Source organism: Hemitrygon akajei, chromosome 11 (genome assembly GCF_048418815.1).
Source record: "Hemitrygon akajei chromosome 11, sHemAka1.3, whole genome shotgun sequence".
In the NCBI taxonomy this organism is placed as follows: Eukaryota; Metazoa; Chordata; class Chondrichthyes; order Myliobatiformes; family Dasyatidae; genus Hemitrygon; species Hemitrygon akajei.
In genome coordinates, this window is record NC_133134.1 from 158,787,646 (window position 1) to 158,804,013 (window position 16,368).

The window sequence follows — 16,368 nt, forward strand, 5'->3', positions numbered from 1 at the left end:
TACAAATTTAGGATTCTCGTTGATAAACACTAGTTCAAATTTTAAAGCAGAGGTTTTTGTTAACATAAGATATTAAAATAATTGGACGAGAAATTGGTTTTTATTGTCAAATGTACCGAGATACGGTGAAAAGGTTGCCTGGTGTACTGTTAGAGTTTGGTCACAGGTCAGTCACAACCTGCTTGAGTGGTGAAACAAGTTTGAGCTCCTGAATGGTAGTCTCTGGCTTCCATCTTCTACTTAGCTGAAAATGAAAACTTTCATAGGATGGAGACAGTCTTACACTCTGGTGCCGTGTCGGTGACATCTACAAACAACCGGAAGGAAATGCAAAATCTACACCAGAACTGAACACGATGGTTTTATTTGCTCTCTTAAAAAAAACATGACAAGGAAGATGTACAGCCAATAATGCTAATAATACACAAAGGCCAAGGTAGAAGCACGTCCACTCAGCACTGTTGTCGAAAGCAATATTCTTCACAGAAGAAGATGAAGGTTACACAATGAACTGTAAATACGCACGGACCACTATGGAAGCCTTAGCTTCAGTGCTTGGCTTACTTACTTCTGAAGAGAAACTTTTGTGAAAGGTGCTTTAATCTACAATGTTTCCACACCTACAGCCTGGATATAGAATAAGTGGGCTACTTAACTATGTACATTTTATATAGATAGGTTTGTCTAAAGCTATTTATACTGTTAATGAGACAAGTTTGCATCATGGAGGCATAACTGACTGTGTTTAAATCCATGCCCTCAGTTAATTTATACACATCTTGCTTGGCTGATATTAGCAGAGTTCAGAGTTAGAAATAATACTCAAAGAAGCAGTGCTAACACAGCCCTCTCCAAATTTTCAGGCCTATTAAAATCAAACTGGACTAACCAGCAAATAAAGCTTAAGTAGAACGGAGAGCCTTGCCTTCAATGGCTGGACTGCCAGTGCTCTGACCCTGCAGTTAAGACATTCCACTGTGAACCTGTCTTTCTAAATATACCCAATAAATAAACTGATGACATGAGCTGCATCAAAGTTCATTCAAAGATGGTGGGAAAAGAATACAATCTGGCTTTTTGAATGTAGCTGATTGGCTTGACACTTGCAGGCGCGAGTGTGGAATTGCAGAATAAACCATCAGGTAACTCGAGATTTCTTTGCCATCTGGGAAATGGACTGGATTGAGATAAAACAAAAGAAACAATTTTAGCTGCATGAAGATTTACTTTATGAAGAATAAACACAAGAGATTTTGCGGGTGCTGGAAATCCAGAACAACACATACAAAATGCTGAAGGAACGCAAAGATCAGTTAGTATCTATGGAGGGAAATAATAAGTTGACGTTTCTGGCCGAGATCCTTCATCAGGACATCACTGCTAATTTATTCCTTTCCTCGGATGCTGCCTGATCTGCCCAGTACCTCCAACTAGCAACAAAAAAGACCAATGTTCCTTCACAAACACCAAATAAAAGAGTTAATTGGCTCCTCATTTCCCATAGGTGAACGATTGGGTGTGAAATGGATGCTGTACCTTCCTGCACAGCGACTGCAAAGACACATCCAAACTAATTGATTGCCTGTGAAGCACTTTGTATATGATTTGGCTTGATTGAAATATGGGCTTTAATTATATGGCTGATGCAAAGGAACCTAACTTTAAGATATAGGAAGGAACACATGGGGGGATTGTCAGAGATAGATTTTTTACACAAGAGTGGTGGGTGCATGGAACTCACTGCCAGGGCTGGCTGTACAAGCAGATACATTAGGGACATTTAAGAGACTCTTAGATAGGTACATGGATGAAGGAAAAATGGAGAGCTTTAAGGCCTTTCAGTATTTGGTAGGTTGTTGGCTGTCCATTGTGTCCCACAATGACAGAACCCATGCAGGAGAGTTTTTAAAAGTGGAAAAGCCTTTGCACTGGGGCACGTTCTCGACTTTGGAATCCGGGTCCAGTGGTACGAACAAGCGTCACAAACTGGGGTCTTCCTTGGTTGCAGTGGATGAGCATGATGTCCTCTGTGCCTTGAATGCCCTTCACTCCCTGTGGAGTGTTGCAGTACCACCTTCTTAGTCGTTGGATTACACTGTAGTCTCATCCTCCTAGTCCTCTGCAGCTGACTTCACATGCTGGGACAGGCCTGTCCCTAACTCACCGGGGTATGAGGCTGCTGGCTATCCCCTCTGTGGTTCAGTACCCAGGGAGGGTGGCCGCTGTTCCATGCAAACAGCTATTTGGAGCCACAGGTGAGTAACAAAGGTATTATTTACGCAATCAGGTAACTTAATCACCCTGCTACTTTGATTGTAGTTAAATTGAATCTGTTATCCAAGTTAACCATTATTTTCTTAACAACACATCTTCCAGTGAAAAGATACACTCTTAAACAGAATAGGTAATAGGCAAAACTTACAGTTTTCTGCTGGTAGAAGTGCGGGGCTAACTCTATTAGCCATGAAGATTCGACTGCAGTCACATCCCTCATAAAGTACTTGGAAGTCTGGATGACCTCATTATACACAACCCTGATGTCAGGGAGACGGTACAATAAGGGTTGAATAATTAACAATTTTTACTTCATAAGAAACTGAAAAACTGATGTACTTTTATTCATGGGAGTCAAACTCACCACTGTGGCTCCTTCTCGCCATACAGTACAGATGTTGGATGAATGTGGAGCTCATAATCATCTCGAATTGTCCTATTAAAAAAGTAAGAGTTTCAGTTAATCTTATTTTTATTCAAGAAGCCCTTACAGACAGTACAAGATGAAGACATGTAGAAATATAAAATAAGAGCGGAATAGGCCATTTGGCCCTTCAAGGCCCTCCTACCATTGAACATGAACACAGTTCAATCTTTATTTTAATGCCATGTTCATGCATTCTCCTTGATGCCTTTAGTGCAGGGGTTCCCAACCCTTTTTATGCCATGGACCCCCACCATTAACTGAGAGATCTAAACCCCAGGTTGGGAACCCCTGCTTTAGTGCCTAAAGGTCTACCTCCTTAAATACAAATTTTGGTTAACCAGGACACATCATAACTAGTGTATTTTGGCTCAATTAAGTAGCTGCCCCAATTAACCAAACGTTCATGTAAATAGTTTAAAAGGTATATAAAAAACAAACTACCATTTAACCGAGTAGCAAACTATGTATTTAAATTAAATACAGAACAATTTAGGGCATGACTACAATACTAAAAAACTGTGTATTAGTTCCTAATAGTTATCAACAGAGGTATTAATTCATTGTAGGTTGCCATGTTCTTTTGATTGACTGCAAATGAACAAAATCAGTGCAGACACCTGGTGCAGATAATAGACTGCTTTCATATAATGTTTTTGTCAATTTCATCCTCCAAATCTTCATTTTCATTGTAAGATTCAAGATGATTGTCAATACCTTCAAATCCTTTGTAGTTCCTAACTTGCTGCAGTAGCAAAATCACTTTATTTTCACTCCTGGCTGTTTATGGCAACTCGAAGTATGAATACTTGGGACTGCAGTGACCAAAACAGTTCTGAATTGTCTTACTGCTTATTTCTAACTAACAATGGCAAAAATCGCTGTTTTTTAAACAAAAACATGCACAACTGAAAACTAATCACTCTAAGCACAGTGTAGCGTCAATTTCACTTAGGTTGAAGATTTTAAAAAGCAACAGTTTGCGGTAGTTTTCGGAGTTAGACTGCACCCAATCAATGAACAGGATTCATTAGAAAGGGCGGGGGCAAGCAGAGCAGCCACTGGAGTGAGCCAGTGGTTTGGCTCATCAGGCTTCAGCAAAATCAGGATCAGGTGATGTAAGTATCTGGTAAGTTATTTCCTTCTTCTTTATTCTTGTCTATTGGCCATAGTTAGTGCAGTGAGGATGGCTCCAGGGGCTGTTTTTTGTTCTATGTGTGGGATGTGGGAATGCTGGGAGACCTCCAACCTCCCGGATGACGACACCTCCACCAGGTGCACTGAGCTGAAACTCCTCAGACAATGTGTTCAGGAACTGGAGCTGTAAGCTCGATGACCTTTGGCTCATTGGGAGACTGGGTAAATGACAGGCAGGTAGACACCCCTAGCTTGCAGGAGGCAGGTAACCTGGAGACTGTCAGGAGAAGGAAAGGAAATGGGCAGTCAAGCGCAGAGTACCCCTGGGGCTGTTCCCCTCAATAATAAGTATACCACTTTGGATACTGTTGAGGGGGAATGACCTACCAGGGGAAGCCACAGTGACCAGGTCTCTGTCACTGAGTCTGGTGCTTTGGCTCAGAAGAAGAGAGGTGAAGAGGACTGCAGTAGTGATAGGAGATTCCATAGTCAGAGGATTGGAAACAAGATTCTGTGGGTGTGATAGTATGTTGCCTCCCAGGTGCCAGGGCCGGGGATGACTTGGATGGGACCTATGGCATTCTGAAGTGGGAGGGTGAGCAGCCAGGATCCTGGTACTTATTGGCACCAATGATATAGGTAGGAAAGGTGAGTGGTTCCTGAAGAGAGATTCTAGGGAGCTAGGTACAAAGCTGGAAAACAGGGTAGTATTCTTTGGATTGCCGCTTGTGCCACGTGCGAGTGAGGGTAAGAATAGGATGACTTGGCGAGAGAATGCATGGCTGAGGATCTAGTGCAGGGGGCAGGGGTTCAGATTTCTGGATCCTTGGGATCACTTCAGGGGAAGGTACGACCTGTTCAAAAGAAACGGATTATATCTGAACCCAAGGGAGACCAATATCCTTGCAGGCAGGTTTGCAAGCGCTGTTCGCGAGGGTTTAAACTAATTTGGCAGGGGGACGGGAACTGGAGTGATAGGGCTGAGGATGGAATAGTTGGTTTACAAAAAGAGGTAGTGTGTAATGAGACTGCTAGCAAGGAAAGGCTGATGATAGGGCAAAATTGCAGTCAATGGGATGAGTTGCAATGTAAAAGGACAGAATCGAAAAGGGCAATGATACAGGGCTGAAGATATTATATCTGAATGCACTCAGTATACGGAATAAGGTAAATGAACCTGTAGTACAGTTACAGATTAGCATATATGACTTTGTGGGCATCACTGAATCATGGCTGAAAGAAAATTATAGCTGGGAGCTTAATGTCCAAGGATACACATTGCATTGAAAGAAGAGGCAAGTAAAGCAGAGGAGGTGGGGAGGCTCTGTTGGTAAAAAATGAAATCAAGTCATAAGAATCGTCATGGGTAGAGCTAAGAAACTGCAGGTGTAAAAAGACCCTGATGGGAGTTATATACAGGCCTACAAACAGTAGCAAAGATGTGGTCTATAAATTACAATTTCCAGATAGAAAAAGCATGCAAAAACGGCAATGTTACTATAGTCATGGGGGATTTCAATAAGCAGGTAGATTGGGAAAATCAGATTGGTGCTGGATCCCAAGAAGGGGAATTTCTAGAGTGCCTATGAGATGGCTTCTTACAGGAGCTCATGGTTAAGCCTGCTCAGGGATCAGCTATTCCGGATTGGGTGTTGTGCATTGAACCGGAATTGATTAAGAGACCTTATGGTAAAGGAAGCAGAAGGGGCCAGTGATCATAATATGATAGAATTTGATAAGAAACTAAAGTCAGATGTATCAGTATTACAATAGAGTAAAGGGAATTACAGAGGCATGAGAGAGGAGCTGGCCAGAATTGACTGGAAGGGAACACTAGCAGGGATAATGGCAGAACAGCAATGGCTGGAGTTTCTGGGAGCAATTCGGAAGGAGCAGGTTAGATACATCCCAAAGAAGAAGTAGTATTCTAGATGCAGAATGATGCAACTGAGGCTGACAGGATGAAGGAACACATATCAATCCTCATAGAGGGATCAGAAGTGGAGAGAGTGAGCAGTTTTAAGTTACTGGGTGTCAAGATCTCTAAGGATTGAACCTGGTCCCAAAATATCGATGTAGTTATAAAGAAGGCAAGACAGCGGTTATACTTCATTAGGAGTTTGAAGAGATTTGGCATGTCAACAAATACACTCAAAAACTTCTATAGTTGTACCGCGAAGAGCATTCTGACAGGCTGCATCACTGTCTGGTATGGAGGGGCTACTGCACAGGACCGAAAGAAGCTGCAGACAGTTGTAAATTTAGTCAGCTCCATCTTGGGTACTAGCTTACAAAGTATCCAGGACATCTTCGAGAAGCGGTGTCTCAGAAATGCAGCGTCTATTATTAAGGACCTCCAGCACCCAGGGCATGCCCTCTTCTCAGTGTTACCATTGGGTAGGAGGTACAGAAGCCTGAAGGCACACACTTAGCGATTCAGGAACAGCTTCTTCCCCTCCGCCATCTGATTCCTAAATGGACATTGAATCCTCGGACACTATCTCACTTTTTTAATATACAGTATTTTTGTTTTTTGCACGTTTAAAAAAAATCTATTCGATACATGCATACTGTAATTGATTTACTTGTTTATTTATTATGTTTTATTTTATTTATTATTATGTTTTTCTCTCTCTACTAGATTATGTATTGCATTGAACTGCTGCTGCTAAGTTAACAAATGCCGGTGATAATAAACCTGATTCTGATTTATCTGTTTATGTATAATTTTTGTAAATACTATGGTGCTGAGTCTTTGCTTTAGTCCCACCTGTAATCCAGGTCAAACTATTATGTTCAGTTTTGGTCTCCAAATTTGAAGAAGGACTATGGTATTAATACTACGGTATTTCTCTTTTTCCCTGTAATTTGCCATAAGAAAATGAATCTGAAGGCAGTATATGGTAACATATATGTACTTTGAAAATAAATTTACTTTGTACTCATATTTTATCATTAAAGACAGAGAAATAAGCAGCATTTTAACCAAAAGATGTAGAATGGGGTCTCCTGAAGAGCCGTCATAAGTACAGGTACAAGGAATATTGGAAGGGAATGTACATTATGTTGGAATGATTATGTCTCTCTTCCTGACATTACAGACATTTACACATAACACTGCATCCGCAAAGCGACCAGAATTTCTTCCCCCAACCCATTAGACTCAATTCCCAGAGTCTAGTCTGACACCAACCTACACGTACGTACAGACACACACACACACTCAACTGAACACCACTCCACTCCCTTTGCAATTTTTGCTCATTTCCTTCTCAATTCCTGCTAAAACATTGTTTACATTTACATCATTTATCATCCTGTACTCTAATTTGCCCTTTACTGTGCCTATTATCTTGTTTATTAATTATTGTACTGTCTTGCACCGTTCTGTGCACTTTATGTAGTCCCCTGTAGGTCTGAAGTCTAATGTAGTGTTGTGTTGTTTCAGGTAGTCTAGTGTAGTTTTGTGTTGTCTCACATAGTCTAGTGTAGTTTTGTGTTGTTTCATGTAGCACCATGGTCCTGGAGGAACTTTAGATAGATAGATAGATAGATAGATAGATAGATAGATAGATAGATAGATAGATAGATAGATACTTTATTCATCCCCATGGGGAAATTCAACTTTTTTCCAAATGTCCCATACACTTGTTGTAGCAAAACTAATTACATACAATACTTAACTCAGTAAAAAATATGATATGCATCTAAATCACTATCTCAAAAAGCATTAATAATAGCTTTTAAAAAGTTCTTAAGTCCTGGCGGTAGAATTGTAAAGCCTAATGGCATTGGGGAGTATTGACCTCTTCATCCTGTCTGAGGAGCATTGCATCGATAGTAACCTGTCGCTGAAACTGCTTCTCTGTCTCTGGATGGTGCTATGTAGAGGATGTTCAGAGTTATCCATAATTGACCGTAGCCTACTCAGCGCCCTTCGCTCAGCTACCGATGTTAAACTCTCCAGTACTTTGCCCACGACAGAGCCCGCCTTCCTTACCAGCTTATTAAGACGTGAGGCGTCCCTCTTCTTAATGCTTCCTCCCCAACACGCCACCACAAAGAAGAGGGCGCTCTCCACAACTGACCTATAACATATCCTGCACCTTTTGTCTATTGTCTATAACCATATAACAATTACAGCACGGAAACAGGCCATCTCGGCCCTTCTAGTCCGTGCCGACGCTTACACTCACCTAGTCCCACTGGCCCGCACTCAGCCCATAACCCTCCATTCCTTTCCTGTTCATATACCTATCCAATTTTACTTTAAATGACAATACTGAACCTACCTGTACCACTTCTACTGGAAGCTCATTCCACATAGCTACCACTCTCTGAGTAAAGAAATTCCCCCTTGTGTTACCCTTAAATTTTTGCCTCCTAGCTCTCAAATCATGTCCTCTTGTTTGAATCTCCCCTACTCTCAATGGAAAAAGCCTATCCATGTCAACTTGATCTATCCCCCTCATAATTTTAAATACCTCTATCAAGTCCCCCCTCAACCTTCTACGCTCCAAAGAATAAAGACCTAACTTGTTCAGCCTTTCCCTGTAACTTAGGTGCTGAAACCCAGGTAACATTCTAGTAAATCTTCTCTGTACTCTCTCTATTTTGTCAATATCTTTCCTACAATTCGATGACCAGAACTGTACACAATACTCCAAATTCGGCCTTAACAATGCCTTGTACAATTTTAACATTACATCCCAACTCCTATACTCAATGCTCTGATTTATAAAGGCCAGCATACCAAAAGCTTTCTTCACCACCCTCTCCACATGAGATTCCACCTTCAGGGAACCATTATTCCTAGATCATTCTGTTCTACTGCATTCTTCGATGCCCTACTATTTACGATGTATGTCCTATTTGGATTATTCCTACCAAAATGTAGCACCTCACACTTATCAGCATTAAACTCCATCTGCCATCGTTCAGCCCACTCTTCTAACTGGTCTAAATCTCTCAGCAAGCTTTGAAAACCTACTTCATTACCCACTACACCACCTACCTTAGTATCATCTGCATACTTAATAATCCAATTTACCACCCCATCATCCAGATCATTAATATATATGACAAACAACATTGGACCCAATACAGATCCCTGAGGCACACCACTAGTCACTGGCCTCCAACCTGACAAAAAGTTATCCACCACTACTCTCTGGCATCTCCCATCTAGCCACTGTTGAATTCATTTTACTATTTCAATATTAATACCTAACAATTGAACCTTCCTAACTAACCTTCCGTGCGGAACCTTATCAAAGGCCTTACTGAAGTCCATATAGACAACATCCACTGCTTTACCCTCGTCAACTTTCCTCGTAACCTCTTCAAAAAAACTCAATCCACGCACAAATCCATGCTGACTATTCCAAATCAGACCCTGTCTATCCAGATAATTATATATACCATCTCTAAGAATACTTTCCATTAATTTACCCACCACTGACGTCAAACTGACAGGCCTATAATTGCTAGGTTTACTCTTAGAACCCTTTTTAAACAATTGAACCACATGAGCAATACGCCAATCCTCCGGCACCATCCCCGTTTCTAATGACATTTGAAATATTTCTGTCAGAGCCCCTGCTATTTCTACACCAACTTCCCTCAAGGTCCTAGGGAATATTCTGTCAGGACCCGGAGATTTATCCACTTTTATATTCCTTAAAAGTGCCAGTACTTCCTCCTCTTTAATCATCATAGTTTCCATAACTACCCTACTTGTTTCCCTTACCTTACACAATTCAATATCCTTCTCCTCAGTGAATACCGAAGAAAAGAAATTGTTCAAAATCTCCCCCATCTCTTTCGGCTCCACACGTAGCTGTCCACTCTGATTCTCTAAGGGACCAATTTTATCCCTCACTATCCTTTTGCTATTAATAACTGTAGAAACCCTTCGGATTTATTTTCACCTTAGTTGCCAAAGCAACCTCGTATCTTCTTTTAGCTTTTCTAATTTCTTTCTTAAGATTCTTTTTACATTCTTTAAATTCCTCGAGCACCTCATTTACTCCATGCTGCCTATATTTATTATAGATCTCCCTCTTTTTCCGAACCAAGTTTCCAATATCCCTTGAAAACCATGGCTCTCTCAAACTTTTAACCTTTCCTTTCAACCTAACAGGAACATAAAGATTCTGTACCCTCAAAATTTCACCTTTAAATGACCGCCATTTCTCTATTACATCCTTCCCATAAAACAAATTGTCCCAATCTATTCCTTCTAAATCCTTTCACATCTCCTCAAAGTTAGCCTTTCTCCAATCAAAAATCTCAATCCTGGGTCCAGTCCTATCCTTCTCCATAATTATATTGAAACTAATGGTATTGTGATCACTGGACCCGAAGTGCTCCCCAACACATATGCCCGTCACCTGACCTATCTCATTCCCTAACAGGAGATTCAACACTGCCACTTCTCTAGTCGGTACCTCTATGTACTGCTGCAAAAAACAATCCTGCACACATTTTACAAACTCCAAACCATCCAGCCCTTTTACAGAATGGGCTTCCCAGTCTATGTGTGGAAAATTAAAATCTCCCACAATCACAACCTTGTGCTTACTACAAATATCTGCTATCTCCTTACAAATTTGCTCCTCCAATTCTCGCTCCCCATTAGATGGTCTATAAAGCAACGAAATCCAGGAATAATTAGTTGCCAATTACACCCCTCCTGCAACCATGTTTCACTAATAGCTACAACATCATATTCCCAGGTATCAATCCATGCTCTAAGCTCATCCACCTTTCTTACAATGCTCCTAGCATTAAAATAGATGCATTTAAGAAACTTTCCACCTCTTCCTCTTTGTTTATTCCTAACGATGCGATCAACTTTATTATCTTTTTCTTCCTTCTCCCCTACATCTTCGGTCTGAGCGCTCCCCTTCTCTAACACCTGTCTACCCTTCCTCACACACTGTCCACTAGCTTACTCTACTTGTGAACTAACCTCCTCTCCCCTAGTCTATTCAAATTGATTCCCACCCCCAACCATTCTAGTTTAAAGTCTCCCCAGTAGCCTTAGCAAATCTCCCCGCCAGGATATTGGTCCCCCTAGGATTCAAGTGTAACCCGTCCTTTTTGTACAGGTCACACCTGCCTCAAAAGAGGTCCCAATGATCCAGAAACTTGAATCCCTCCTCTCTGCTCCAATCCCTCAGCCACGCATTTATCCTCCACCTCATTCCATTCCTACTCTCACTGTCGCGTGGCACAGGCAGTAATCCCGAGATCACTACCTTTGTGGTCCTTCTTCTCAACTGCCTTCCTAACTTCCTATATTCTACTTTCAGGAACTCTTCCCTTTTCCTACCTATGTCATTGGTACCTATATGTACCACGACCTCTGGCACCTCACCCTCCCACTTCAGGATATCTTGGACACGATCAGAAACATCCCGAACCCTGGCACCAGTGAGGCAAACTACCATCCGGGTCTCCTGACTGCGTCCACAGAATCGCCTATCTGACCCCCTAACTATCGAGTCCCCTATTACTACAGCCTTCCTCTTCCTTTCCCTACCCTTCTGAGCTACAGGGCCGGACTCTGTGCCGGAGGCACGGCCACTGTTGCTTCCCCCAGGTAGGCTGTCACCCCCCCCCAACAGTACTCAAACAGGAGTACTTATTGTCAAGGGGTACAGCCACTGGGGTACTCTCTAGTACCGGAGTGACCACCTGCCTGTAACTCCTCTCTACCAACTCCTCACTCTCCCTGACCAGACGAAGGTCATCGAGCTGCAGCTTCAGTTCCCTAACACGGTCCCTTAGGAGCTGCAGCTCGGCTCACCTAGCGCAGATGTGGACGTCCGGGAGGCTAAGAGACTCCAGGACCTCCCACATCCAACACCGAGAACAACAAGCTGCCCTCACACTCATACTTCCCCTTTCCTCAAATAACAGGAAAAACTGAAACCTAAACCTACCTTGCCTTGCTCGCTTCCACCTAAGCCCGTTGAGCCCAAGCCCTTAAGCCTTCACCCTGCTGCCCGCAAATGATGCTGCCCGCTGTATAAGGCTGTGTCCTTTGTTTCGTTTTTACTGTGCTCTGTACCAGCAGTTACGGTTGAAATGACAATAAAAGCAACTTGACTTGACTTGAATGATTTATGATGATTTATTTATTGAGGCTCTCCTTTGGTCGGGGTTGACCATGGATGTTGCGTCTTAGTTGTCTATGTGATATGCAAATAATACGATATGGAGAGCAAGCTGTAGCCCGTGCAGCAGGCTCCCTCTCTCTACACAACTGCTGAATCCAAAGGAATGGCAGAGATCAATACAGTTTGGCACCAGCGGTGTTGCAGGAGTTGCCAGTCAGCATTTAGCTCACTGCCTTAGGGACTCCAGCTCCAGATTTTTCCCTCGGGGCTTACTTCTGTAGCTTTCCTCATGAGTGGGTATAGCTGCAAGGCAGCAGAGGTTTGAAATCAGAATTCTCCTTTTCCTAGATGAGCTGCCAACCACTGCTGATGAACTCCATCTGTCTGAAGTGACTGGTTTTTAGATGCCAGTAACCCGCCTGTTCCCTTTCTCCTGTCAGAAAAACAGTTCCACTGGGCTTAGTAGCTAAGCCACACATGAAGACAAGGAGCTGGACTTAGTTGTCAGAGGTTATTTGAGATGCACGCCATTGAGAACGTTTAATGGGTAGTGGGAGCTTATCCCCACTACCAATCCTGGCTATGACAAACCTTAAGGAATCAAGCTTATTGATTGGTAAATGCATGAAGGAATATTACCAGACACAGACAGAAAAGAATCAGAAGTTGTCATTACCTGTAGAATCCACTGTAATGAAACCTAGCCGCATTTGCAAAGAATCCTGAAACAATACATCGGAGGATGGGATCTGGATCACCTGGGGAAAAACCATTGCAGATCATTTTCTCATTCTGATGTCCTACTTTAATCATGCAGATCAACTCATTTAAAGTATCACCTACAAGCTAATGCAGTAGACAGGGATCAGGGTGGGTTCTGGAGCTGGGGTTTTGGTGACTGGCATGGCATTCTGCTGGTGTGTATATTGGTCTGGTTGGGTTTGTACGTGGAGAAGATGTTTCTTATAGTGGGGGGAGACTAGGATCAGAGGGCACAGCCTCAGCATAGAAGGACCTCCCTTTAGAACAGAAATGAGGGGGAATTTCTTCAGCCAGAATTTGTGGAATTCAATGATACAAATGACTGTGGAGGTCAAGATGTTGGGTATATTTAAAGTGAAGTTGATAGGTTCTTGATTTGCAAGGCTGTCAAAGATTACGGGGAGAATAGGGTTGACAGGAATAATAAATCAGCAATGATAGAATGGCAGAGCACACCAATGGTCGAATAGCCTAATGCTGCTCTTATGTCTTATGGCCTTATGTAAAGTGGGCAATTGAAACATAATAAGACTATAAGACATAGGAGCAGAATTAGGCCATTCAGTCCATTACGACTTGTGTGTCGTGGGGCTGAGAAAAGTAGACAATAGGTGCAGGAGTAGGCCATTCGACCCTTCGAGCCAGCACTGCCATTCACTGTGATCATGGCTGACCATCCACAATCAGTACCCCGTTCCTGCCTTCTCCCCATATCCCTTGACCCCACTATCTTTAAGAGCTCTATCTAACTCTTTCTTGAAAGCATCCAGAGAATTGGCCTCCACTGCCTTCTGAGGCAGAGCATTCCACAGATCCACAACTCTCTGGCTGAAAAAGTTTTTTCCTCAACTCTGTTCTAAATGGCCTACCCCTTATTCTTAAACTGTAGCCTCTGGTTCTGGACTCCCCCAACACAGGGAACATGTCTCCTGCCTCTAGTGTGTCCAATCCCTTAATAATCTTATATGTTTCAATCAGATCCCCTCTCATCCTTCTAAATTCCAGTGTATACAAGCCCAGTCACTCCAATCTTTCAACATATGACAGTCCTGCCATCCCGGGAATTAACCTCGTGAATCTACGCTGCACTCCCTCAATAGCAGGAATGTCCTTCCTCAAATTTGGAGACCAAAACTGAATACAGTAGTCTGACCTGGGTTACAGGTGGGACTAAAGCAAAGACTCAGCACTTCTTAGTTCACTAATTTAGATTGCACTCCAATTTTGTTGTTTTATGCTGGGCACTGTATTTATTGTACTGTTGCAAATAAGTAAGCATTCTGATTGTCCGTATCACTCTCTGGTACAGAGGATCCAATGCACAGGATCAGAAGAGGCTTCAGAGGGTTGTAGATTCAGTCAGCTCCATCGTGAGCACTAGCCTCCCCACCATCGAGAACATTTTCAAAAGGCGGTGCCTTAAAATGGCGGCAGCCACCATTAATGACCCTTACCATCTTGGATGTGCCCTCTTCTCATTACCTCCATAAGGAAGGAGGTACAGGAGTCTGAAGACCCACACTCAAAGTTTTAGGAACATTTTAGGACCAGCTCTATTCCCTCTGCCATCAGATTTTTCAATGCTCCATGACTCCACCTCACTATTTTGCTCTCTTTTTGCACTATTACTTTTATAGTTCTTATTATAACTGACAGCAATTTTTTATGTATTGCACTGTACTGCAGCCGTAGAACAACAAATCTCGCAACGTATGCCTGTGATAATAAACCTGATTCAGATTGTAGTTCTTGTACCTGATCTATTAAACTACATAAGGGAAATAACTACTTGCTGTAAAGATTCTGCAGATGCTGGAAATTCAGAGTATCACACACAACATACCGGAGAAACTCAGCAGGTCAGGCACCAACTCTGGAGAGGAATAGTCTACGTTTCAGGCCCAGAACGTCAACTCCTATTTCTCTCCATAGATGCTGCCTGACCCGCTGAGTTCCTCCAGCATTTTGTGTGTGCTGCTGTAATACTGCCAGCATGTGACCAAAGATTATCACAATCATATTATCTCAAGATTCCAATTAAAGCAATAGTGAAAAATGTAATAAATCCAAGGCTGAATTATATTAATCTCTGATGTGCCCCTCGGTTGGATTCTGTAATGTGCATTCGCTCTCTGCACCTGGAAAGATAAGTCGGGGATTATGAGTGCTTTCAGAGGCTGGCGTAGCAATGGACTGACTGCACCAATAATTCATGGCGCTCTGTGAGTGAGTTCCTGACATAAGTCGGCTGTTGGGGCTGAGGGAGGGAAAGGAAGCAAATGCCAGCTGAGTCCCTTGAGAGTGAAAATATTCTAAGCCGGAGTTTTCTTACAACATTCCCTTCAACTGGTCATTCAATACTGCTGATAAGAGCAAAAAAAAAGACTTTTCACTAAATCTGTGCCAAGGGCTGTGGGCTGCACAATTCCAAAATTGAATAAATGCATTATGGATGGGGCAAATGCAAGCAGGCTTTTCCCACTGCGGTTGGGTGAGACTAGAGCTAGAGGTCATAGGTTAAGGGTGAAAGGTGACCATGAAGGGGGACTTCTTCATGCAGAAGGTGGTGTGAGTTGCCAGTAAAAGGGGTCAACGTGGTTTCATTACAGCATTTAAGAATTTGAGGGTTTGGGTGTCAATGCTCTTTTTGTGTTTTTGTTTTCTTTTGTATGGGGAGAGGGGTACTTCGGGGCACACGATCTTGTTGCATTTCATGCAGGGAGGGGTTTGGGGGCTGATGATCGTTTTTTCTTGGTTTTGTGGTCTCTGGAGAAGAAGAATCTCAGAGTCGTATTCTTTGATAATACATGAACCTTCGATGTGAGAGGTTCGAGAGAACTACGGTCCAGATGCAGGTCGATGGGATGAAGCATATACTGGATGGGCTGAAGGGCCTGTTTCTGTGCTCTATTACTCTAAGGACCCTTGTAGCAAGCACTAGGGAAAAGGAAAGCTTTCTGAAAGAAGCCACAATGTTTGTCTTGACTCTCAAACGTGTTGCTACAGTCAGCTAATTTGCAAATCAGCGAGAAGTGTACTGGGCAAACTGGCAAAATGGTTGGAATAAAATTCCAGAGTGGTTTACTGATCTGAACGCAAAGACTGAATCCTAGCCAAAGCAGCTGGGGAACTTAAACTCAATTAATATTAAATTATCACAGTAGCAATCACCATGAAATATTGGTTTGACATTAAATGAAACATCTGGTTCACCAGAGTCTTTCAGAGTTGCACATAGGACCTCAAGGCATGAGCAGAACTAGGCCATTTGGCCCATCATGCCTGCTCCAGCATTCAATCATGGCCGACAACCCCTTAGGAGAACATCATACTCGACTCGAAAGATTGCACAACTGCTATGGAAGGGCAATCAGAGATATAAAATAAATAGTGGTTGATCCACAGAGTCCAAAAAACAACAAATGGTGACTTATAACACTGAAATTCACTCTGGCCTTCCGCACCTTCGCTTGATTTCTTCGGCACTCGGAATTTGGACAGTAACTTTTTCAGTTGCTCTCGGACTACCGTGGCTCTCACAAGTCCTCTATAATTTAAGAAGTGCTTCTGGCACCACTGGGAGTTTTTATTATGCTGCAGCAGGAGAGAGAGAGAAATACTGACATTGTTAACATTTTAACTCAT

At 42.6% G+C, this 16,368-nt stretch overlaps 1 protein-coding gene across 2 annotated transcripts in view; it reads right to left on the bottom strand.

Annotated features, from left to right (window-relative positions):
* Positions 1 to 345: 345 nt before the first annotated feature.
* dhx35 (DEAH-box helicase 35) overlaps positions 346 to 16,368 on the bottom strand; it is a 106,305-nt gene continuing 90,282 nt past the window's right edge. Inside the window, exons 18-22 of one of the 2 annotated variants that reach the window (XM_073062035.1) lie at positions 16,188 to 16,317; positions 12,638 to 12,719; positions 2,639 to 2,710; positions 2,423 to 2,534; positions 346 to 1,177 (exon numbers count right to left, since the gene is read on the bottom strand). In XM_073062035.1, the coding sequence (XP_072918136.1) occupies positions 1,139 to 1,177; positions 2,423 to 2,534; positions 2,639 to 2,710; positions 12,638 to 12,719; positions 16,188 to 16,317 (435 nt within the window). In that variant the 3' untranslated portion in view covers positions 346 to 1,138. The remainder of the gene's footprint in view (positions 1,178 to 2,422; positions 2,535 to 2,638; positions 2,711 to 12,637; positions 12,720 to 16,187; positions 16,318 to 16,368) is intronic. The other variant, XM_073062036.1, reaches the window with a different exon arrangement.